The sequence below is a fragment of the Leguminivora glycinivorella genome, chromosome Z (genome assembly GCF_023078275.1).
Source record: "Leguminivora glycinivorella isolate SPB_JAAS2020 chromosome Z, LegGlyc_1.1, whole genome shotgun sequence".
NCBI lineage: Eukaryota > Metazoa > Arthropoda > Insecta > Lepidoptera > Tortricidae > Leguminivora > Leguminivora glycinivorella.
This window is the reverse complement of record NC_062998.1, coordinates 52,085,249-52,111,364: the sequence shown is the minus strand read 5'-3', so window position 1 is coordinate 52,111,364 and position 26,116 is coordinate 52,085,249. Positions and strand designations below refer to the sequence as shown.

General features: G+C 38.6%; 1 protein-coding gene across 1 annotated transcript; it reads left to right on the top strand.

Annotated features, from left to right (window-relative positions):
* Positions 1–578: 578 nt before the first annotated feature.
* LOC125240516 (alpha-tubulin N-acetyltransferase 1-like) lies at positions 579–26,116 on the top strand. Its single transcript, XM_048148408.1, has 4 exons — positions 579–892; positions 1,480–1,564; positions 3,967–4,013; positions 25,789–26,116. Exons 1-4 carry the CDS (start codon positions 858–860, stop codon positions 26,114–26,116), a joined length of 495 nt encoding a protein of 164 aa, XP_048004365.1. The 5' UTR covers positions 579–857.

The window sequence follows — 26,116 nt, the reverse complement described above, 5'->3', positions numbered from 1 at the left end:
TTTTTCCATACATTTTCCGTAACTCTCACTGAAAACGTAACGTATTTTTTAACTCAAAAAAGTCATGGTAAGGCTACTGCACTATGTAACATATTATCTACTTTCGATAATATGTTACATAGTGCAGTCACTGGCAATAACTTTGCACAAAAAGAAGGCAGCATAAATATTAGAGATGGGCCGAATACGGACTTTGCCGAATACGAATATTCGGCCGAACATTCGGTTCAGCTGTTACCGAACCGAACATTCGGTCGAATATTCGGTTCCGCCATATTTTAAATCCTGGCTTAGAGTTTAAAACTTTTCAATGATTGGTTAGTATTGTTAGTAATGAGTACTAAGGCTCTTAATGTTCCTATAAAGTGCATAACAAAATTTTGGTTTTTGTATGTTAAGCTACGTTATTTCACTTTTTTACATAATTAATTGATTATTGTAAGTACTTATATTTTAACGCATTTTTAAATCCCTTTGGTGGTTCCTTAGAATCCTGAAATAGGATGTCATTATCCGATGAATTACGATTTATTTACTTTGTTTATTCGGTAATTCGGTATTTATTAAGTAAGTAGGCTTGTGTAGTAAATGTACTAATAGTACAAAAGACATCATTCCCTTCACTGTACTAGACTGAACTACTCCCAAATGATTCTGCTCTCTAGTACATTTAGTACACTCACACACGCGCAACAGAATGGGAGCGAAAGGAGCGAAGAGCCGAGGAGTGACAATGACAGCAAAGCAATCCGTATGATCCGACCGCAACCGAACTAGAACCGACTGACTCGCACCGAGAGCGCGCGAAAACGGCCGATCAGCTCTCGGCTAGTACGAGCTAGCGTTGCCATACAAGAATGGTTTCCGTTAAAAAAAGCACTGTGCCCATAAGGTGCGACCACACCGCTGCTTTAAAAACGGTGACGGTACGGAATCGCAGTGACGCATCGTATCCGTACCGTTTTTACCGCATACTCCACAGACCGCTGCTCAAAAACGGCGACGGTACGGAAACGCACGACGTGTCCCCTACGAAGGTCACTGCATTTCCGTACCGTCTGCGTATTTTGAGCAGCGGTGTGGGGAGCATGCGGTAAAAACGGTACGGATACGATGCGTCACTGCGATTTCGAACCGTCACCGTTTTTTAAGCAGCGGTGTGGTCGCACCTTAACGGGATTTTTAACTATGGGTCTTATTCTTGAGCAACTTGTTTGTTTTTACCTGTAATTGTACCGTCTGCGTATTTTGAGCAGCGGTGTGGGGAGCATGCGGTAAAAACGGTACGGATACGATGCGTCACTGCGATTTCAACCGTCACCGTTTTTTAAGCAGCGGTGTGGTCGCACCTTAACGGGATTTTTAACTATGGGTCTTATTCTTGAGCAACTTGTTTGTTTTTACTTGTAATTGCCTGTAAAATACATTCCAGCCTATTTTTACTGTGCGGATAATTCAAAAGTCCCATGTTGTCCACAGTAAGTCTGGTCGCAACACTCCGGTGATCCCAACAGCGGCGGTTGGACGGTTCGCCGCTCGCAAACCGCCTTCCACCATCTCTGACGTAAGTACTAACATCCAGTCGATTCACCACAGCTGATGAGTGATGATTTTCCCTGTGTGTCCTTGTTTTAATAGGCGTTGTATTAGCTTAAAATACTGTTATATACAGAAACGCATGCGACCAAAGTGGAGGATTTACAATGTTTTTACCGCGTAAAACAGTATTACATTATCATATCGTCACTACTTTGAAAAAATCTCGTATCTCACGCTGCTCCTCAAAGTTACATACATACATATAATCACGCCTGTGTCCCATGAAGGGGTAGGCAGAGCACATGAAACTACTCGTTTCAGTGCCACTCTTGGCAAATAAGGGGTTGAAAGAAACCGAAACTGTGACATTGCAGTGACAGGTTGCCAGCCTCTCGCCTAAGTTAAAAAACTCAAAGTTAAAACGCAGTAAGTCTATATGCATTCCATACATACTTACTACAATTTTCTTTTCATTGACAGACGAAGATACAAGTTTTTTTAAAAGTAGTGACGATATAAAAAACAACTGCTCCCTTAGTTTTCCTAAGTAGTGCTATGAAGAGCTTCTGGTTTAGCAGAGACTAGTTATTTTCAAAATGAGTTGTAAATTTCCCCAATGCATCTTGTCAATATTTTTTCAGTTGCTCCAATGGATAGAGTGAAGTGCCAGTTACCTACATCCCCATTTGACGGAATAGTTATACTTACTAATATCACTGCTTTTCTATACGCTACTGTGAAACTTCCTATATGACTTGGTTGACTCGAAGAGTGCAATAAGCCAGTGTATGTATTCAAAGGACCACTATGTTTTTAAATTGACTGGTAAAGTTTATTAGGGTCCATTCAGACAGTACGAGAACTCGCATACGAGTTTATTGCAGTATTTGATGGCTGTGCAAAATTGTATGTAACCTCAACAGCCCGCAATGTCACTAAAATCGCATGCGAGTTCGCACGCCGTCTAAGGCCTGATTTAGACGGCGTGCGAACTCGCATGCGATTTTAGTTACATTGCGGGCTGTTGAGGTTACATACAATTTTGCACAGCCATCAAACACCGAAATGTAAGAAAACTCGTATGCGAGTTCTCGTACCGTCTAAATGGGCCCTAAATCAGGCCTTATGGTCAAATTTGTTTTGTGCCTGTAATTTGGAAAATTGTAATTTTTTTTATGCTACGTCGGTGGCAAACAAAGTATACGGTCCCCCTGATGGAAAGCGGTCACCGTAACCTATGGACGCCTGCAACTCAAGGACATGCGCGTTGCCAACCCATTAGAAACTTGTCCACTCCCTTTTGCTGTGTTATAAATAACATATTATGTAGATATTATTTATTTATTTAAACTTTATTGCACAGTAAAAATATACAGTTACAAAAGGCGGACTTAATGCTACATGGCATTCTCTACCAGTCAACCTTTAGGCCAAACAGAGAAGACCAAAAATGGTGCGGGATATGTAAAGAACACTAAAGACTTACCCCTTATTCATAAACGTACACTAAAGTTATCAAGCCGATAAAGTTCGTTTGTCCCTTTCTATCACACCAATACGTCGGAAAGGGACAAACGAACTCCGCTTGATAACTTTAGTGTACGTTTATGAATAAGGGGGTTAGTAGATGTGATTGATTATTAGCTGTTATTATTAATGGTTCCATTTTCAGTAGTTGTATCATTAAGTATCTAGTGCCATTTCTTAGTTGATTGTCATAAATGATACTCGGAGTTGAGCATTTCTTTATTTTTTGGCATTTTTTTATTTTGATATTTTTAGGGAATTTTAGGTCAATTGTACTCAGAATCACGAGTACTTTCAATCTCACTGGGAGACAAAAAGTGTCCCAGAATTTCCATACTTTTTTTTTACTTTCCTCTTTTGTTACCCCACACAACATGTACGGAAAATGGTAACAAAATAAGAAAAAATCGTATGGGACAATTTTTTTTACTACTAGGATTGAAAAAGCTAGTGATTCTGAGTAGAAATAGCATAATTTTTTTCAGAATATCACATTTCATAAGTGGCGAAAAAAAAAGAAATGCTCAGTTATCACACATACGAAATTACCGTACCCAAAGTGTCGTTTGTACCCAAAAACTTTGATAAGAAATAGCTCGTATGTATTGTCATACTAGACCCACACTGTCGTTATGGTATAATAAACTGATGACCTGTAGGCAAAAGAATGTTGGAGATGAAGGTTGATGGATGGAGAGGGAGGGGTAAACCCAAACAACGCTGGATAGATTGTGTGAAAGAGGATATGAGAAAGAAAGATGTGTGTTGAGATGACTAAAGATAGAGGAGAATGGAAGAGGAAGACGTGTTGTACCGACCCCACATAACGTGGTATAAGGGTAGGAGGAAGAAGACCTCTAATTTCCTATAAAAATGCTTACACATAAATTATAATTTCAGGTGATCCATGGGGCTACAGACCGCGTGTACGTGGAAACGACCAACGGGTACGTGTTATTATAATCCACATATATTCATGTTCATATAACCTTTTGTTGTGTGCATGCGGTTTTTACTAATACCTTTCAGATTAATATACAGTCATACACCAAAGATCCATTGATTTTATAACTAAATAATAACCTAACCGCAATATTAAAATTTTTAAAAACCCCCGACCGCGACATAGTGGACCGATTTTCATGAAACATGGCTAAGAACACTCCCGATCAACTCAGCTTTCAAACAGAGCAAACTAAATCTAAATCGGTTCATCCGTTCGGGAGCTACGATGCCACAGACAGACAGACACACACAGAGACAGACACGTCAAACTTATAACATCCCGTCGTTTTTGCGTTGGGGGTTAAAAATACGCGTCCATTGTGACAGGGCAAAATTGAGGTCATATATATTTTTTAAAGGTTAATATAATCAATGAATCTCCGTCAATATGATTTATTTAACACAAACATAGTACAGTCAACCAATTGGAACCCTAGGCCACTGTAGAACTATGTCATAGTGACGCTATAAATCAGGTTGTAAGAAATCTCTTCTTGTCATTTTGACATGGTTGTAGAGTGGCCTAGAGTTCCAATTGGTTGACTGTACCCAAACACGTTATATCGTCACTACTTTAAAAAAAACTTGTATCTTCGTCTGTCAATGAAAAGAAAATTGTAGTATGTATAGAATGCATTTAGAGTTACTGCGTTTTAACTTTGAGGAACAGCGTGAGATACGAGATTTTTTCAAAGTAGTGACGATATTCATATGCTACGAATTATTTAGATATGTACTAAATTTTGGTTTTGCATAATGGTGAAGTTTCATGTTCTATTCCAATTTAGTAGTTTATTTTTATATTTTATATAGTAGTAACCTGCATTTATTATTTTTATTCGTGTACTCATAAATGTATTTGGAATTTTCGACACTGCTAATGTAAATCGAAATAGCGTCTCGGTCAAACGACCGACTATGATGCAAAAGATCGTGGGTTCGAGTCCGAAGTTTTTTTTAATCATTTGAACTTTTATGGATTTATTAAGTATTTTTTATTTTTTTAATGGAATATTTGACTACATATTACTATATTGCTTTCCTATTTTTTATTTTCATAAAAAAATACAATACAATCCTTTATTATGCCTTTGTTGATAAAATAAAATATTACACGTCTGGTATAATACATTATACATAGGTCATAGTGTGGGCATAGTATTAGTAAAGTATTGCATTTACTGAGCTGGTTGACCTATGTTATTGTTGTGTGAATATTTTTCTTCAACAACTAAATGGTTATATACAAGAATATGGGTAGCTTTTGCACATTGTAATTTTTCCTCAGTCACCCGTTGACCACGAACGCTGTAAAGTGTTTGAAACATCGGGATGAATTTTAAACTCATTATACGCGATTTAATCAGTTTTCATAGTTTTTATTTCATGAGTAACTATCGCGGTAACTGAAGACAATATTAACTAAATGGTTACAAATAATAATTATCATCAATATAATCTGGTCCAGGCAGGCAATTATGGTCGCGCGATAAATGATAAAACATCTGGCCGTCCCTATAATCGCACTTACTAATAGTGCGACAGGGACGGCCTGATATTTTATCGTCTATCGCGCGACCATGCTACCCGTGCTGTACTAGCTTTTGCCCGCGGCTTCGCTTGTGTTAGAAAGAGACAAAAGTAGCATATGTCACTCTCCATCCCTTCAACTATCTCCACTTAAAAACATGTCAATCCGTCGCTCCGTTTGGCCGTGAAAGACGGACAAACAAACAGACACACACCCTTTCCCATTTGTAATATTAGTATGGATTTGACATTATTATTTATATTTAAATAATTATTTTATCGAAATTACTCCTTAGATAAAAAAAGTCCACTTGAGTTTTTAAAGCATTACGTTACTCAGTTAACTATTGCATTTTCATTTACTAATTTAAGATTTCAAAAGCGATTTTGAATACCCTTGCTCCATCGAAAATAAACAATTAGAAAAAAAAATCATTCGAATCGTAGTTTAGAAACTAAAATTTATCTATACTTTTTTGGAATTTTTAAAAATATCAGATTAGGATAATTATCTTAGAAATTCTGAGTTCGACGAACCCAAAAATTATTACCATGTAAGAGAATAGGTTTTTAATCTTTTTTGTGGAAAACGCTCAGTAACTACTGTACGAGTACATATACATTTATGTATAATAATAAAACAAAAAATAGTGTCTCATAGTGTTGTGTTCCTGCCGGTGAGTAAGGCTGCCAGAGCTCAACGAGGGTGTGGGGTGCTGATGACGGGAGGACTTACGGAACTAATTTGTTCCGTCTATTGTTCTTTGAGTCGTCGGCAACCCAAACCCTCCTTTGAACTTGTACACTCCTTTTTGCTGTGCACACGCAGCAAAGGGGAGTGTACAAGCTTCTAATGGGGCGGCAACGCGCATGCGACACTCTTTGAGTTGCAGGCGTCCATAGGTTACGGTGACCGCTTTCCATCAGGCGGACCGTATGCTTGTTTGCCACCGACGTAGTATTAAAAAAAAAAAAAAGAGAGAAAAAGTCCTGGATTCGAACCCAGTACTTCCATGCAAATCATGCGATGCACGTATTTACCGCAAGGCTATTTAAACAAGCTGTCGCCGCGTGAAATTATCGACTAGAAGGAATACAAAAACACTGTTTGTATGTGTGAGTGGTACTTAAAAATAGTGTAAAATAGTAAATTTATCTACATTAAGGGGATTAACGTTACAATGAAAAGTTGAATGTTTGTTGTAATACGTCAATTTTAATATTAAATGTTCGCGAAGCATAATTGAAAGTATATAAATGTCTGTACGACTCCACAAAAAAAATAAGACTGGTAATTTGCAGATTAACGCCATCTAACGCAGCCTGAGCTTCGGGTAACCTAAGCGAGCCACCTTAATGTAGATAAATTTACTATTTTACACTATTTCTAAGTACCACTCACACATACAAACAGTGTTTTTGTATTCCTTCTAGTCGATAATTTCACGCGGCGACAGCTTGTTTAAATAGCCTTGCGGTAAATACGTGCCATCGCATGATTTGCATGGAAGTACTGGGTTCGAATCCAGGACATTTTCTCTTTTTTTTTTTTAATACTACGTCGGTGGCAAATAAGCATACGGTCCGCCTAATGGAAAGCGGTCACCGTAACCTATGGACGCCTGCAACTCAAAGAGTGTCGCATGCGCGTTGCCGCCCCATTAGAAACTTGTACGGGGAGTGTAGGGAGTGTAGTTTGCTGCGTGTGCACAGCAAAAAGGAGTGTACAAGTTCAAAGGAGGGTTTGGGTTGCCGACGACTCAAAGGACAATAGACGGAACAAATTAGTTCCGTAAGTCCTCCCGTCGTCAGCACCCCACACCCTCGTTGAGCTCTGGCAGCCTTACTCACCGGCAGGAACACAACAATTTACACTATGAGACACTATTTTTTGTTTTATTATTATACATAAATGTATATGTACTCGTACAGTAGTTACTGAGCGTTTTCCACAAAAAAGATTAAAAACCTATTCTCTTACATGGTAATAATTTTTGGGTTCGTCGAACTCAGAATTTCTAACATAATTATCCTAATCTGATATTTTTAAAAATTCCAAAAAAGTATAGATAAATTTTAGTTTCTGTGATGTACTTATGTAGGTAGATATAGAAATACCTATTGACAGGTGTCACTTCAGACAGTCTCGAATAAATCCTTGAGCTAGAAAGTGCCTATTATTGTCGCTCACCGATAGTATACCTAGTCCTTCTCTGAATACATTACAGTGGCGACAGGTAGTGATAATTTCGCGCGTGCAGTAGAAAAATCAACATGTCTATCGGCAAGTTACACGAATTTAATGTCAGCAACGGCGCGTGGTCGTCGTACATGGACCGTGTGGAAATGTACTATAAGGTGAATAAAGTGGCGGACGAATTGAAGGTGCCGGTGTTAATAGCAGCGATGGGGGATGAGGCGTATGAGTTGCTAGAAAACTTGGCAAGTCCTAAAAAGCCGGCGGATTTAACCTTAGACAAAATAAAGGAATTAATGTCCCATCATTTACAGCCAAAACCGTCGGTTTTAGCAGAAAGGTACCGGTTTCGACAAAGGAGACAAAATGGCGGTGAAAACGTATCCACGTATGTGGCGGAGTTGAAACGGCTGTCGAAGCATTGTGACTTTGGTTCGGAGTTAAATGGTAACTTAAGGGATCAATTCGTTTGTGGCTTAATCAGCGACTTGATTAGGCAACGCCTTTTTGCAGAGGACGATAATATAACGTTTGCAGATGCAGTCAAACTGGCTACATCATTGGAGGCGGCAGAGAGGGACGCGGCGATAGTGGAGCAAACAAAGGTAACGAGTTCGAGCGGGACGGGAGAAGTGCAGGCCGTTATGTTCGCGAGTCGGGCCCGATCGGGGGCATTCAGCGGAGGGCAATCGCGGGCGCCTGTAGTTACGCAACAACGGAAATTAAACGTAAATTATAATGGCCGCCAGGAGAGGAACTGTGAAGCCTGTGGCGCGCGCAATCATAATTACGCTAACTGCAAGTTCCGAGAATATGTGTGCAGCAAGTGTCAGCGTACAGGCCACTTGCGGCGAGTGTGCCCAGACTGGGCGCGGCGCGGGGCCCGCGGGCCGCGGCGGAGCCCGCGCGCCGGCCCGGCGCGGAGGGGCAGCGGCGGCGGCGCGACGCGGAGTGCCATGCATTTTGGAGAGGCCGATCACGAACCGAGTGAGGATCACGGCGGAGACCTCGAGCACGAATTTAATCACCTGTGGTTAAATAACTATCCGGCGGTGAGTTTACCCATACATATAGACCATACAGTTATAAATATGGAGGTGGACACGGGCGCGCCACATGCCTGCATTAGTAAGACCACATATGATAAATATTTTTCACACATGAATATAGAACCCACTAAAACGGGGTTTAATTACTACACAGGGCCTTCTATTAGACCTTTAGGTATAATTAAACCCATGGTAACTTTCAATGAATGTACTAAGCAATTAGAGTTGTTTATATTTGAAGGTGGCTCAACTTCTTTATTGGGAAGGCAATGGTTGGTGGAACTAAATATAAAAATACCGGAGTTATTAAAGTGTAATTACGTAATAGATAAGGCTAGTGGACCAGGTAAACGGAACATTGTAAATTTGCTCGGCAGATATGAGGCGTTATTCGGCGACGGACTGGGCCGGTACAAGGGCGGCAAGGCGACGTTGAGGGTGCGGGAGGGCGCCGCGCCGGTGTTCCACCGCGCCCGCCCCATGCCCTACGCGCTGCGCGAGCGCGTGGACGCCGAGCTGGACGCCATGCTGCGCGCCGGCGTCATCGAGCCCGTCGACTGCTCGGACTGGGCATCACCACTGGTACCTATCAATAAGCCGGACGGTTCCCTTAGAATTTGTGCAGACTATAAAAGTACCTTAAACCCGTATTTATTGGTCGATCGGTATCCCCTCCCTAAAATAGAAGATGTTCTAGTAAACTTAAATGGCAATATGTACTTCAGTAAAATTGATCTTTCTCAAGCGTACAACCAAATTGAATTGGACGAGTCTAAACGTTACACAGTTATAAATACCCACTGGGGATTGTTTCAGTATAATAGACTGGTGTACGGCTTATCGTCTAGTGTAGGTATATTTCAGCGTATTATGATGAATTTATTGGGTAACATACCTAATGTACAGATATTTTTAGATGATGTTATTATCGGAGGGAAAACGGAGTCAGAGCATTTGCAAGCCTTAGAAGCGGTTCTCCAACGTTTACTTACTAACGGATTAAAATTAAGGAAAAATAAGTGCGTTTTCTTAGCTAAGGAAGTATCGTACTTAGGCTATGTCGTTTCTAGGGAGGGTATCAAACCAGACATGACAAAGATAAAGGCAATCCTACAAATGTCGCAACCTCGTAACGTATCGGAATTAAGGTCGTTTTTAGGGACGGTAAATTTTTTTGGTAGGTTTATTAAAAACCTCAGTTTAATATTGTCTCCTTTATATAAACTGTTGAAAAAGGAGGCGGAGTGGCACTGGAGTGAGGAGTGCGAGGAATCTTTCATACAAATAAAACGGTTGTTGTCGAGCGCTACAGTGTTAAGGCATTATGATCCTAGTAAACCGTTAATAGCGACCTGTGACGCGTCACCGCGGGGGGTAGGGGCGATTTTGACCCAGATTGGCCCGGACGGGGAGCGCCCCGTCGCGTACGCATCACGCACGTTAAACAACGCGGAAGCGAATTATTCGCAAATACATCGTGAAGCTTTAGGTATAATTTTTTGTGTAAAAAAATTTCACCAGTACCTGTATGGGCGGCATTTCACATTGCGCACAGATCATAAACCACTAGTATCGATATTCGGTCCACATACAGGTATACCAACAATGACAGCTAGCAGGATGCAGCGGTGGGCAATAATATTATCGGCTTATGATTACGAAATCGAGTATGTGAATACGAAAGATAACTGTGCGGACGGGTTGTCTAGGTTACCTAATTGCAACGAGACACGGAATAATTTAGGAGATAATATTCCGGAGCAGACTTACCTGCATTTCGCACAAGACGCGTTGTTATTAGATTATAGTAAAATAAAGTATCACACTATGCGCGATCCTGTTTTAGCCAGAGTATTAACTTTTATTCGCGAGGGTTGGCCGGATAAATGTGATTTTGATACGTTGAAGCCATGCTTTAACAGAAAGTTAGAATTATATGACGAGCTAGGTTGTGTCATGTGGGGGCACCGAGTAGTGATACCGGAGAAATGTCGCGATAAAGTTTTAAAAATTCTACATGAACCTCACATGGGTATAGTTAAGACCAAGGCGCTGGGGCGCAGTTATGTGTGGTGGCCGGGCCTCGACGAGGCGGTGGAGGCGGCGTGCCGCGGGTGCGCGCCATGCGCCGCGGTGGCCAGCGCGCCGCCGCGGCACGTGCCGCGTGGCTGGCCGTGGCCAACAAGACCGTGGACAAGGGTACATGTGGATTTCTTAGGCCCCATCCATGGTAAAACTTATTTAATACTAGTGGATGCTATGTCTAAATGGATCGAAGTGTTCCAGGTTCCCAGCACGACCGCAGTTGCGATTACTGAGAAATTAACCGAAGTATGGGCTAGGTGGGGAATACCTAAACAATTGATAAGCGATAACGGGCCGCCTTTTTCAAGTAAGGAATTTTCTAATTTTCTTGCCTTAGACGGGGTAGAACATATTTTTACCGCCCCTTATCACCCCGCGTCGAACGGAGCGGCAGAAAACGGGGTTAGATTAATCAAACAGGTTATAAAAAAAGCGGTTATAGAAAAAACTGACATTCTAAACGCTATCAACACCTATTTAATTTATTATCGTAATACGGCGCATAGTACCACCGGGGAGAGCCCCGCAATGCTCATGATGAATGTAAATAAAAACCAACGTCGTCAAATTCGCTTAGCTGGAGGATCGGAACGGAAAATGGATATAGGTGATGAGGTTTGGTATCGTAAATATCTAAAAGGTGAGAAATGGCAACCGGGTAAAGTGTCAGAGATTTTAGGGGATACCGATTATAACATTACTGATTGTCAGGGTAATCGTATTCACCGCCATATCGACCAATTGAAACGGAGAATGAGGAGTTCTATAGTCTATCCACAAAATAGCGAGGGGTGTAGTGAGACCGTGGTTATTGATCCAACCCCTAATAAGGCGTCAGAGCCTACAACACCGCGAGCGAGTACCAGGGGGCTCAGTAGCACGAGGGAAGTCTCGACGCCGAGGTTCGATGCTTCGCCGGCGCGAAGTACGGTGGAAGGGGAAGAGGAGGACGTGGAATGCTTCTCTACGCCAGGGCGGGATACCGGGAGTGGTGAGGAACAAGCAAACCAGCCAACCACCCCTCTTGTACCGACCCGGTCGCGGCCCATTAGACAATGTACATTGAATAAACCTTCATATAAAGAATAAGCACGGGGGCTACTTAAGTATAATAGATAGACCCCCGCAATAGAATTGTAAGTTTCATTGCGTAGCATTCTCCTTTATATTAATGTATATGTTATTCTATAATACGCTTCATTACGCTATGTCATAACCTGGTAGGTAATTTTTCGGAATGAATGCTACTTGTAATAAATAATAATAATAAATAATAAATAAGCAAAAATTATTATAGGACATTCTTACACAGATTGATTGAGGCCCACTTGTAACTCTATTGTTTAGTTATTGTTGTTAAGATTACGTCTGGGAATAATTAATCTATTATGAATCGTATTCCCTGAGCATAAGATCCATTATTAATATTCTACATTCATAGCGATGATTTTTATCCTTATGAGTATGGACGAACGGGTTCCCGTTACCAATGTGTACTTTATACCTATTGTTGTGTATTCTGCCAGATGCCTCGTCCTAATTTACGATCGATGTTTCCTTGTTGTAGATTAAGTGCCTAGTTTTTAAGTAACCCTATTACGCATGCTAAAAATATTAGTTAGTAGTATTAATTAAGTGTGGAGAAGTGTGATGTACTTATGTAGGTAGATATAGAAATACCTATTGACAGGTGTCACTTCAGACAGTCTCGAATAAATCCTTGAGCTAGAAAGTGCCTATTATTGTCGCTCATCGATAGTATACCTAGTCCTTCTCTGAATACATTACAGTTTCTAAACTACGATTCGAATGATTTTTTTTTCTAATTGTTTATTTTTTTCTAATTGTTTATTTTCGATGGAGCAAGGGTATTCAAATCGCTTTTGCTTATTATTCCACACCAATATATCACCTCACCACAGCGGATAGGGGACGACGCCAAATTCGACATGGTGGTGTCGAAGCTGCCAAAGGACGTAATACTGCGGCTGGCGGATTTTCTAACAAACCCGCCCGCCACCAACCGATATCAGGAGCTTAAGGCGAAGCTCTTGAAGATGTTGGAAGATTCCAAAAACAGGCAAGTAGAGAAGGTCCTCGGGGAAATGGACCTGGGCGATCAAAAACCATCCCAGCTATTGGCCAAGATGCGCAACCTGGCTAAGGACAGCTTCCCCGATGCCACACTGAGAATAATGTGGCAGAATCACCTACCTACGGCAGTGCGCGCAGTTTTGGTAGCATCCAGGGAGAGCGATCTTGACACACTGGCCAACATCGCCGATGACGTATCGGAAGCCACTAGAATCCCTAACGTGGCAGCAGCGGCAGTACCACAGAGTCAGGCGCACAGAGCCGCAGCGAACACCTCATAATTATCTCAGTAATATTGGCACTGTTTCTCTTGTATTTCATAAATCTTAAATTAGTAAATGAAAATGCAATAGTTAACTGAGTAACGTAATGCTTTAAAAACTCAAGTGGACTTTTTTTATCTAAGGAGTAATTTCGATAAAATATTATATTTAGCGAGGGTATTAAAAGTTGTGTTTTATATCTCAACTTAATAAATAGAAAATCAAAATGACAATAAAAATATCAATAGGTTCTCTAAGATAAAATTGATACCTTCGGCTCTCCATTCTTGCTCGGTCAATAAAAAATACGAAATTTATATCCAAAAAAATACAAAAAGTTAATAGAATCCTGGGAATCGAACGCACCTTCACGGCGTGACAGACGACTGTACACCAACGACGCCATTACATAACACGCTGTTCCCGACGAAATTGGGCTATACATATATTAGTCTAGAGCCAATTTGGCCACAAGTCGTCTCCTTCACGATTTTCGTCGACATCTCTTCTAAATACCTAAAACAGGTATGGATATGTTCCTCGTTCTCTCCAGATTACGAATCGACCTGTTTTAGTTTAAGGAGGGGGGGACGGGTCGAGAAAAAGGGGGAAAGATGACGACCGACCATCATAGATATTTATTCACATCTCGAGTCCTATGGCACCAATCTGTTCGTGCGATGTGTCATTTGAAAGCTTATTAAACCTACTTTAATTGTTTTCCAATAACTATGCTCATAAAAGTAACCGTTTAGGAAATATTTGAAAATATATGTTTTTTTATCGCGCATGAATTGCACAAGTACTAGTAAAAAATGCGTCTAACTCAATAAACAATAACTTTAACGCAATTGATGTTATTATAAAATTTTCGCGTCTATTCATGCTCTTTCTAAAAATATAAGTTTCATTGGTATATGATAATATATAACCATATAATTAAGAATTTTGTTTGGCAGGGGTTATCCTCCAGGTCGCATAAACGGGCGCTGACCGTAGTAAAGTATTCAATATTTTTGAGGTCTTATTTTACGGATCCATATGTGAGAGGTATCGTTTGAAAGATAATTAAACCTACTATAACTGTTTACACATAACTATAGTATTAAAAGTAGCTGTTTACATAATATTTGAAAATATGTGTTTTTTATCGAGCATGAATCGCACAAGTACTGGTAAAAAATGCTTCTAAGTCAATAAACAATAACGTTACCGCAATTGATGTTATTATAAAATTTACGCGACTATTCATGAGCTTTCTAAAAATATAAGTTTTATTGGTAAGTGATAATATAACCATTAAATTACGAATTTTGTTTCGTAGTGGTCACTCCGCTGGTCGCATAAAAATGAGCGCTGACCGTAGTAAAGTATTCAATATTTTTAAGTTCTTATTTTACGGATCCATATGTAAGAGGTATCATTTGAAAGAAAATTAAACCTACTATAATTATTTTTGAATAACTATAGTTATAAAGGTAGCTGTTTACAAAATATTTGAAAACATGAGTTTTTTTTTCGAGCACGAGTTGCACATATACAGATAAAAAATGCTTCTAACTTAATAAACCATAACTTTACCGCAATTAATGTTATTATAAAATTTACGCGAAATTTCATGCGCTTTCTAAAAATATAAGTTTTATTGGTGTATGATAATATATGACCAAGTAATTACGAATTTGGTTTAGCAGGTGTCACTGCGCCCTGTCACGATATTGGGTGCTGACTGACGTCGCCAAATTTTCTACGTTACTCAGATCCTATTTTACTGATAAATTTGTGAGAGGTATCATTTGAAAGCATATTATGCGTACTATCTTTATTTCTAATATTTCAAGTCGAAACTGTAGAAGTTTACAAAATATTTGATTAGTAATATGTGTATTTTACTGTGCATGAATAGCATTGGCATTGATAAGACACGCTTCTAGCTCAATAAATTATAGTTTTCCGCAATTGAAATAATAACAAAATAAACGGAAAATGTATGACTTACACAAAAAATAAGTTTGGTTTGTATTGCATAAACAATTTATTTGAATTTGTTCAGCTCACCTACTGCGCACCATCATATAAATGGATGTCCACCGTCGTTGCCTTTTTTCATGATTTTTCAGATTTTATTTCACTAATCGTATATTCATAATAAATATAATCTATCACGTATCGAATTTACTTATATACTTAATTGATCAGTAAAATAAAATCTGTAAAATGATGAAGAAATTAAGGCAACGGCGGGGGACATCCGTTTATATGACGATTGACCGTGCGCAGTGGGTATGGTGGATAATAACATTAATTGTTTAAGCAAATCTAACAAAACTCATTTTTTGTAAAGGCCATACATTTTGCGGTTCATTTCGTTATTATATCAATTGCGGAAAAATATAATTTATTGAGCTAGAAGCATGTTTCACTCGTATCAGTGCGAATGCTATTCATATACAGTAAAAATACACATATTGTCAAATATTTTGTAAACTTCTACAATAACGACTAAAATTATTAAAAAGTAACGATAGTACGCATAATATGCTTTCAAATGATACCTCTCACAAATTGATCGCTAAAATAGGATCTGAGAAATACATAAAATTAGGCGACGGTTAGCACCTATTTACGTCACGGGGGTGCAGTGACACCTGCTAAACCAAATTCGTAATTACTTGGTTGTATAATATCATACATCAATAAAACTTATATTTTTAGAAAGCATATGAAATGTCCTGTAAATCTTATCATAACATTATTTGCGGTAAAGTTATTGTTTATTGGTCATGCACCAAGATACAATCTTAAAAATTATGAAAACGGCAACGAAAATGGTCATCCATGTATATGACGGTGCGCAGTGAGTATGATGGATAAATTAACATTAATTCTTTATGCAATACTGACAAAACTTATTATTTGAAAAGGTCATACATTTCGCCGTTTATTTTGTTATTATATCAATTGCGGAAAAAATATAATTCATTGAGCTAGAAGCATGTTTTACTCACATCGGTTCCAATGCATATTTTCAAATATTTTGTTAGCTATACTACAGTTACAACTAAAATTATTGAGAACCAATGTTAGTACGCATAATATGCTTTCAAAAGATTCCTGTTAAATAAAATAGTATCTGAAAAATATAGAAAATTTGGCGACGGTCAGCATCCATACGTGGCCGGGCGCTGTGGCCCCTACTTAACCATATTTGTAATTACTTGGTTATATAATATCATACACCAATAAAACTTATGTTATTAGAAAGCACACGAAATTCCGCGTAAATCTTATACTAACATCAATTCCGGAAAGTTGTTGTTTATTGATTAAGAAGCCTTTTTTACCAGTAGGTACTTGTGCGACTCATGGTCTATAAAACACATATTTTCAAATATTTTCTAAACAGCTAACTTTATGATTATAGTTATTTATAAAAAAATATAGTAGGTTTAATTAGCTTTGAAACGATACCTCTCGCATATGGATCCGTAAAATAGGACCTCAAAAATATTGAATACTTTACTACGGTCAGCGCCCATTTCTGCGACCGGGCAGAGTGACTCCTGCTAAACCAAATTCGTAATTACATGGTTATATATTATCATATACCAATGAAACTTATATTTTTAGAAAGAGCATGAATAGACGCGAAAATTTTATAATAACATCAATTGCGGTAAAGTTATTGTTTATTGAGTTAGACGCATTTTTTCTAGTACTTGTGCAATTAATGCGCGATAAAAAAACACATATTTTCAAATATTTCGTAAACGGTTACTTTTATGAGTATAGTTATTTAAAAACAATTAAAGTAGGTTTAATAAGCTTTCAAACGACACCTTGCACGCACAGATTGGTGCCATAGGACTCGAGATGTGAATAAATATCTATGATGGTCGGCCGCCATCTTTCTCCCCCTTTTTCTCAACCCGTCCCCCCTCCTTAAACTAAAACAGGTCAATTCGTAATCTGGAGATAACGAGGAACACATCCATACCTGTTTTAGGTATTTAGAAGAGATGTCGACGACTTTTTGTAAAAGAGGTCGTTTGGTCCCTGACTATATAATTAATTAAATATAAATAATAATGTCAAATCCATACTAATATTACAAATGGGAAAGGGTGTGTGTCTGTTTGTCCGTCTTTCACGGCAAAACCGGAGCGACGAATTGACGTGATTATTTAAGGGGATTTAGTTGAAGGGATGGAGAGTGACATAGGCTACTTTTTGTCTCTTTCTTACGTGAGCGAAGCCGCGGTCAAAAGCTAGTTTATTATAAATGGGAAAAGCTGGTTACTCTATAATCTGAAGTGGAAGAATTCGTTGTTTCACCAAAGATAATGTGTGTTTGTTTGTTTGTCCGTCTTTCACGGCCAAACGGAGCGACGGATTGACATGTTTTTTAAGTGGAGATAGTTGAAGGGATGGAGAGTGACATATGCTACTTTTGTCTCTTTCTAACGCAAGCGAAGCCGCGGGCAAAAGCTAGTACAGCACGGGTAGCATGGTCGCGCGATAGACGATAAAATATCAGGCCGTCCCTGTCGCACTATTAGTAAGTGCGATTATAGGGACGGCCAGATGTTTTATCATTTATCGCGCGACCATAATTGCCTGCCTGGACCAGATTATATTGATGATAATTATTATTTGTAACCATTTAGTTAATATTGTCTTCAGTTACCGCGATAGTTACTCATGAAATAAAAACTATGAAAACGGATTAAATCGCGTATAATGAGTTTAAAATTCATCCCGATGTTTCAAACACTTTACAGCGTTCGTGGTCAACGGGTGACTGAGGAAAAATTACAATGTGCAAAAGCTACCCATATTCTTGTATATAACCATTTAGTTGTTGAAGAAAAACATTGACACAACAATAACATAGGTCAACCAGCTCAGTAAATGCAATACTTTACTAATACTATGCCCACACTATGACCTATGTATAATGTATTATACCAGACGTGTAATATTTTATTTTATCAACAAAGGCATAATAAAGGATTGTATTGTATTTTTGTATGAAAATAAAAAATAGGAAAGCAATATAGTAATAGTCAAATATTCCATTAAAAAAATAAAAAATACTTAATAAATCCATAAAAGTTCAAATGATTAAAAAAAACTTCGGATTCGAACCCACGATCTTCTGCATCATAGTCAGTCGTTTGACCGAGACGCCATTTCGATTTACATTAGCAGTGTCGAAATACACGATATGTATCTTTGTTGACAAAATGCGTCATTATTTCTGAGTCTGCTTGAGTTAACTAAACCAATATCTTTAAATAATTACTTGTCAAGAGCCAAATGTCACTGATGATAATGTCAACTAAAAATGCGCGAAATATGACGGCTCTGTGTCTGTACACAAAATTTGGCACGCACATTTACGTAAAATTAATAAAAAATTCACAAGGATTTGTCCATGATTTCTGTATGAAACAATGTATTTCATTCACTACCGCGACGACGGATAATGTATAGTAGATGTATGCGCATATTTTTATTTAGTTGTAGTGTGCGGTGACTAAATAAATGGTAGATGTTTTTTGTATGGAAAGCGAGCCACCTTAAGGGTTGATTTTGTATACATTTATTTAAATACATTAAGATACAGACTGTAATTATGGAGCTACTTTTGTAGCTCAAGACTATTTATTGATCTAGGAACTAAGGCATCTTAATTTATTTAAAATTTGATTAATTTATTGTAATTACGCTAAATTATGAATGAGTTTATACTTTATATTATTGGGATTTAGAGGTTAATATATAATTTGCCAAAACTTTCGCCTAAAAATAGCTTTAGCTCAAATTTACGATAATTTTAACAACATGAAAAATTATAGACTTAAACTTTCGTGAGACAAATTTAAATGTACGGATGTAGTCACGTCAATACATCGCGTTCGGCGACATTTTCGGCGAATTGACTCGAAACATGTCGCCAAACGCAGAATACTAACATGAGTATATTTAAATATTCTAACATATAAAATATGTATGGTCTGTTTTTGAAAACGAAATGAAATTTTCTCAAGCTCTTAATATTAAAAGACAAATATTGCTTAGAAAAACTGCCAATTGCAGTAATAGTTTTAAAACTCAGCGTTTTTAGAAGTGTTTGTGGGTGATTCTCTGTAAGGATGTTCAACAAACAGTCCCCTGGCAATGATTTTTTGAAATATTTATTAATGAAATCCTTGTAAATAAAGTGTTTTTCGGATTATAAAATAGTTAGTATAATTTAATAAAACCCATTTGCCTTAATTAAATTATACAAACTATTTCTGATTTTATAAATAAACTGATAATCTGACCAGACTGCTCGACAGTAACGGATTTTAACGCTACTCAGTGGAAACTAGTTTTTTTGATGTAAAAATATATAGTTCTTGTACCTTCAATATAAATTAAGAGGCCTTATTCCTAAAGACGAGCGTTTTTTGCAAAATAGAACCTTTTTCATTCAAAATTATAAAGAAACTATAAATGATTATTAAAAAAATGATAATGTTCCTAAAAGTACATATCTTAAGCTAGAAAGTCAATTGGTACTACTTTAAAATATGTCTTTTTATACTTCCGAAAAATCAGTTTTTTCGGAAGACGTTTTCAAATTTCGTAGTGGAATAGCTCGTTTAGAATCGTGATTGTGCTGTTAAAAATGTTATTTGGGGTAATAAATGATCACAATCCTATTTGTTATATCCTGTACGAGTTAGCTAATACTTTGACATTTTAAGATTTACTTGAAATGGTGGATAAATAACCTTCCGTATCCTCCCCATTTTTTCGATAAAAAGAGGTTTACATTATGTATTTTTCCTGCGATTCCTGCATTTTTTGTAACTCTTAAATAATATTATCCTAAACTAGAACTTCTTATTGACCTATAAAAAAAAAATCATACATATAAGACATACCTTTCTGTCGATAGATATGTTTTTAAAACACCTAAAATTCGAATAAAAGACACTGTGCTAACGCGAGCCCGCTCAGTCTGCGCCGAGCGCTCGAAGACAACGGACCTGCGTTTGATCGTCCGGCGCACCTAGCTTTCGTAAGCAGCGCGATAGTTCCGAGAAGTGCCGTAAACTGCGACTAAACAAATCTTGATCCTTTTTACACCTTATGCAATTTTAGCATTCGACATGCTTTTCATATGATTTTGGATTTTAAGTTATACGTGAAGTTTGTTGAGAGTTTGAATTATTATTATATTTTGGGACCAGGATGAGGTTCTGGTTCTCATGATGATGGAGTCAGGCAGGAGATGTTCAACAGAACTGCTATTCTACTTATCATAACTCCACCATGTTTGGGCTCATTAGATTTGGGCTGATGAGCACCATCGATCTAGATGAGGTCCAAGGTCTCATGATGGAGTCAGGAGGTGGTCAACAGAACTGCTATTCTCCTCATCATAACCCCATCATATTTGGGCTCATTAGATTTGAGCTGACGAGCACCATCGAACTAGATGAGGTCCAGGGTCTCATGATGGAGTCAGGAGGTGGTCAACAGAACTGCTATTCTCCTCATCATAACCCCATCATGTTTGGGCTCATTAGATTTGGGCTGACGAGCACCATCGAACTAGATGAGGTCCAAGGTCTCATGATGGAGTCAGGAGGTGGTCAACAAAACTGCTATTCTCCTCATCATAACCCCATCATATTTGGGCTCATTAGATTTGGGCTGACGAGCACCATCGAACTAGATGAGGTCCAGGGTCTCATGATGGAGTCAGGAGGTGGTCAACAGAACTGCTATTCTCCTCATCATAACCCCATCATGTTTGGGCTCATTAGATTTGGGCTGACGAGCACCATCGAACTAGATGAGGTCCAAGGTCTCATGATGGAGTCAGGAGGTGGTCAACAGAACTGCTATTCTCCTCATCATAACCCCATCATGTTTGGGCTCATTAGATTTGGGCTGACGAGCACCATCGAACTAGATGAGGTCCAGGGTCTCATGATGGAGTCAGGAGGTGGTCAACAGAACTGCTATTCTCCTCATCATAACCCCATCATGTTTGGGCTCATTAGATTTGGGCTGACGAGCACCACCGAACTAGATGAGGTCCAAGGTCTCATGACGGGGTCAGGAGGTGGCCAACAGAACTGCTATTCTCCTCATCATAACCCCATCATGTTCGGGCTCATTAGATTTGGGCTGACGAGCACCATCGAACTAGATGAGGTCCAAGGTCTCATGATGGAGTCAGGAGGTGGTCAACAGAACTGCTATTCTCCTCATCATAACCCCATCATGTTTGGGCTCATTAGATTTGGGCTGACGAGCACCATCGAACTAGATGAGGTCCAGGGTCTCATGATGGAGTCAGGAGGTGGTCAACAGAACTGCTATTCTCCTCATCATAACCCCATCATGTTTGGGCTCATTAGATTTGGGCTGACGAGCACCATCGAACTAGATGAGGTCCAAGGTCTCATGATGGAGTCAGGAGGTGGTCAACAGAACTGCTATTCTCCTCATCATAACCCCATCATATTTGGGCTCATTAGATTTGGGCTGACGAGCACCATCGAACTAGATGAGGTCCAGGGTCTCATGATGGAGTCAGGAGGTGGTCAACAGAACTGCTATTCTCCTCATCATAACCCCATCATGTTTGGGCTCATTAGATTTGGGCTGACGAGCACCATCGAACTAGATGAGGTCCAAGGTCTCATGATGGAGTCAGGAGGTGGTCAACAGAACTGCTATTCTCCTCATTATAACCCCATCATGTTTGGGCTCATTAGATTTGGGCCGACGAGCACCATCGAACTAGATGAGGTCCAAGATCTCATGATGGAGTCAGGAGGTGGTCAACAGAACTGCTATTCTATTCATAAGACTGCTTGCACTTACATTGACATTATACTTTACATAATGCTATTAAACCTAATGAAGCGTTGTTTTATTACCTAAATCTCAAAACCCTCTAAATAAAATATGTATAGTAAGGAAGGAGCAAAAATTTAACCGCAGGCTTTCCAAACCGACGATGTTTGATCAGCTACTTTTAGAACGAACATGTGCATAATTTGATTTCCACCCTTTCAAATGTTTCTAAGACGCAATGTTTTGCACAGGTCACGTCATGCACAGTTAAACTGTGGAATGAATTGTTGCCAGCGGTATTTCCGGACCGATGCGACCTTCAAACCTTCAAGAAAAGAACGTACATCCATCTTAAAGGCCGGCAACGCACCAACACTTCTGGTGCTTCGGGTGTCCATAGCCGGCAGTGATCGCTTACCATCAGGCAACTTGTCTGCTCGTTTACCTCCTATCCCATAAAAAAAACGTTTAATAATTTTTAAGAAAAAAAACCGCCGCCTTTTGGGTTCTGATGAAAGCTACTTGCGAATGTTGGATTATGTACAAATACATACATACAATCACGCCTGTATCCCATAAAAGGGTAGGCAGAGCACATGTAGAAATGTGTAGGTATTTTTTAAAACTGCTTTTAATGCTTTAATTATTAAATTTTTTAAATCGGTCCAGTAACGACGGAGATATCGAGGAACAAACAAAAAAAAACAGACGAATTGAGAACCGTCCTTCCTTGAGAGATTTGAGGCGATGGTTAAAAAGTGACACAACATCATGAGCAGTTCCACTGCACCAAATGTCACTATTCTGGACGTAAGTGCATGCTGTTCTTATAAAAATATGAAAGTCACTATAACTGTGCCGTTTAGATTTAGGGAGTTCCGGTCTGACCATCATCAACAGTTCCACTGCACCAAATGTCATTGTTCCGTACGTAAATGCATGCTATTCATATAAAAACACAAAAATCGCTATATGTATGCCTTTCAGACTTGAGGAGTTCCCTGGATTTCTCCAGGATCCCATCATCAGAACTGGGTTCTGATAAAAATGGGACCAATCAGTATGCATATACATTCAATAAAAAAACAGAAATCACTATTAAACTATTCTCTAATTTCAAGTTCCTAACTAAAATTTTCCTAATAAAAAAAAACAAATTGATCCCAATACAAACTTTCACCCCCTTTTTCCCTCTACTAGGGGTGTAAATTTTCATAATCGATTCTTATCTCTTCGAAATTTTGTTAATGCAATCTGTACAAATTTCGACTTTCTAGCTTTCGTAGTTTCGGCTCAGCGGTGTTGGTTGTTGAATCAATCAATTAGGAAACCTGTATTTATATATGTATATGTAGACTACTATACTTTTACTACATTCATACACCTTATTTACTACTACCATACCATGAACAGGAAATTCCCCGTATAAAATTGAAAATTATGTTATTACCAATTTAATTCAAAACTATCAAGATTATTTGTGTCGGCGTTGAAACGCGCGTTGAGTTGCAGGTGCTCGCGTACCGAGCGCCAACGCCATCTATCGATGGCCGTTTCGTGAAATTGATGAGCGCTCTAAGGAATAAGGAGTCTTAACTCAAAGTCTTTGAGATACTGTTATATTGGTCTGGTTAGATTTTTTTTATTTCAGTACTTCTTTTGTAGGATATTCCCTAAAATATCTCATTTTGATAGAGCATATTTATAAGGCACTGGTCCCACCGCGAGCTAGTAAACTATGAGCTATCGACTACAAACCGAACAAAAGATAATCACTCCCGTGTAAATAAAAGAGAGACGGCGATGTTTATAGTTACTCGCCCAGCGGTGAACTATCAATAAAAATAAGGTGTCGGCTTAATAAATACATTTTTGTGTTCGATAATGCATTATTGTAGTCCAGTAACTCTGTTCTGAACACTTTTGTTATAATTATACGAGTAATTATGTTAGAACGTACTTATTTTTGTCACTTGTGTTGTTCTAGCTAAGTGTCTACTAAATTGTATCGATTACTACAGGTCGTTTCATGAGAGTTGGCACGGATCGAAAGGATATAACGAATTTTTTTGAAGTGAAACTTCTAATGCGACATCCAACTGACAGCGCGTAACACTCAGTCATTGTTACTTTGCGTGGAATGCCGCTCACTCAGCGCGTTTTGAATGGTGGAATGGTTGGTTGGAATGTGTGTTTTATATTTAGATCGAGTGCAAAATGAGTTTGTTTGTTTTTTCAATAATTTGAGCAAATAGCAATGTAAAATATTTAAAACAGTAAAAAGATGGACGTAACTAAATGCAAAAACGTGATGGTCATTTGACAAAATGTTTTTGAGGTTATGTTAACCCTTAAATGCATGGTGATGTATATATGCATCATATATTTGATGGCCCGTGGCTCGATATGTAGCTATCCAAAATCACATTTATTGCTTAATTATTATTCATCATTCATTATTATTTAATGAACAATTAAATAAATTAAATAATATAATGATTTACTATTTATTATTTAAGGATTAAGATGAAATGGCGGAAAAGTGTGAAAAAACAGGACGATGGCGATTTTTAGTATGTGATTTAGGCTGAATTTTTCGGAGTTATTAATTTTGTGTTTCAACATTTTATCATAGAGGTTTCACAAATAGTGTACCTTTTTAATAGTAGTCATTTTTTTTTAAATAAAACATACCAATTACGATATATTAATATAAATAAGATTTGGCCTATTTATCTATCTTCTTACACTGATTTAGTATAAAAATCGATCTTAAATATTTTTTTTAATATTTTTCCCAGAGCCAGAAAACCATTGTCTATCACATATATTAATATCTCGTTAAAAGAAAAATTCATGCATTTAAGTTTCACTTCTTCCGCCGGAGGGACTCCACGCACTGTTTTTATTGTATGAGTGAGTACATCGATATACAGTCGTAACTGTCAGGGCCTACTATTTTATTGGTTAATCTGTCGCACACATGCATATTTTCATTTGATCATTGTTCTAGGGATGTTACGGAGGTGGTTTTATCGGAGCCGAAGCCGGAACCGGAGATTTTAAATTTGCATTAACGGAACCGAAATCGGAACCGAAACCGAAACCGAAGCCGAAACCGGAACCGGAGATGTATGTTTAAGCCGCGGAGGGAGAGAAATTAGTACCTAATTTTTCTCCCTTCGCCTGCGTCAAGTAATAAAATAAAACAGTGGTATTATTATTTCGTATTTTTTATTGTTAATTAAAAAAGTACCTTCATACAAATCAGTACCTACCTAGGTGTGTAGGTATAGTCTCGACATTATCAAACAGGCATGGGAAATAAAAATGAACACCTTATTGTACGATTGAAAATGTTATAGCACAGGTATGTAATACATACATACAAGTCCAAACCTGTTTTCATAGCCAGGCACGCGCCGCGTACTGCGGCCATTAAGTTTCGGTTTCGGTATGACTTTCGCTTGAAATCAATCGGAACCGAAGCCGAAGCCGAAGCCGACTCCGACAGTGTGAAATCAACCGAAAGTTTCGGTATATCGGAACCTTTGTGACAAGTCAAAAGTAATACGAAAGGATAAGCACCTAATTCTATTAGCAGTTTTCATAACGTTATATACTCGTACAGAACTCCCGAAGACTCCCGAACACCAGCGCCCGAACCACCCAAAGTTCCGACTCCGGAACCCGAGCCGGAATCCGAACCGGTTCCAGAGGTTCCGGCGTCGCCAAGCCCGGAGCGCCCGACCACATTGCCAGTCGCTCCGGCGGTGTCTGCTGCGCCGTCCCCGGCAGGCTTTGCCACCCCGCGTCGTGACTCTCAGCTCACTGACCAGGGCTACTTTGATGTCAAGTTTTACCACAACAAACGAATGTCCAGTTCTTTTTACTTGATGCTCCGTAACATCCCTAGTATTAGGATGTTTAAAAGGAAAAATTTAAAAACGGATATTTGA

Coding starts and splice junctions, on each gene's coding strand:
- LOC125240516 (XM_048148408.1), top strand. CDS start 858: ATGGTTTCCGTTAAAAAAAGCACTGTGCCCATAAG. Junction 893..1,479: donor AAAAGCACTGTGCCCATAAG/GTGCGACCACAC, acceptor TGTTGTCCACAG/TAAGTCTGGTCGCAACACTC. Junction 1,565..3,966: donor CGCCTTCCACCATCTCTGAC/GTAAGTACTAAC, acceptor TTATAATTTCAG/GTGATCCATGGGGCTACAGA.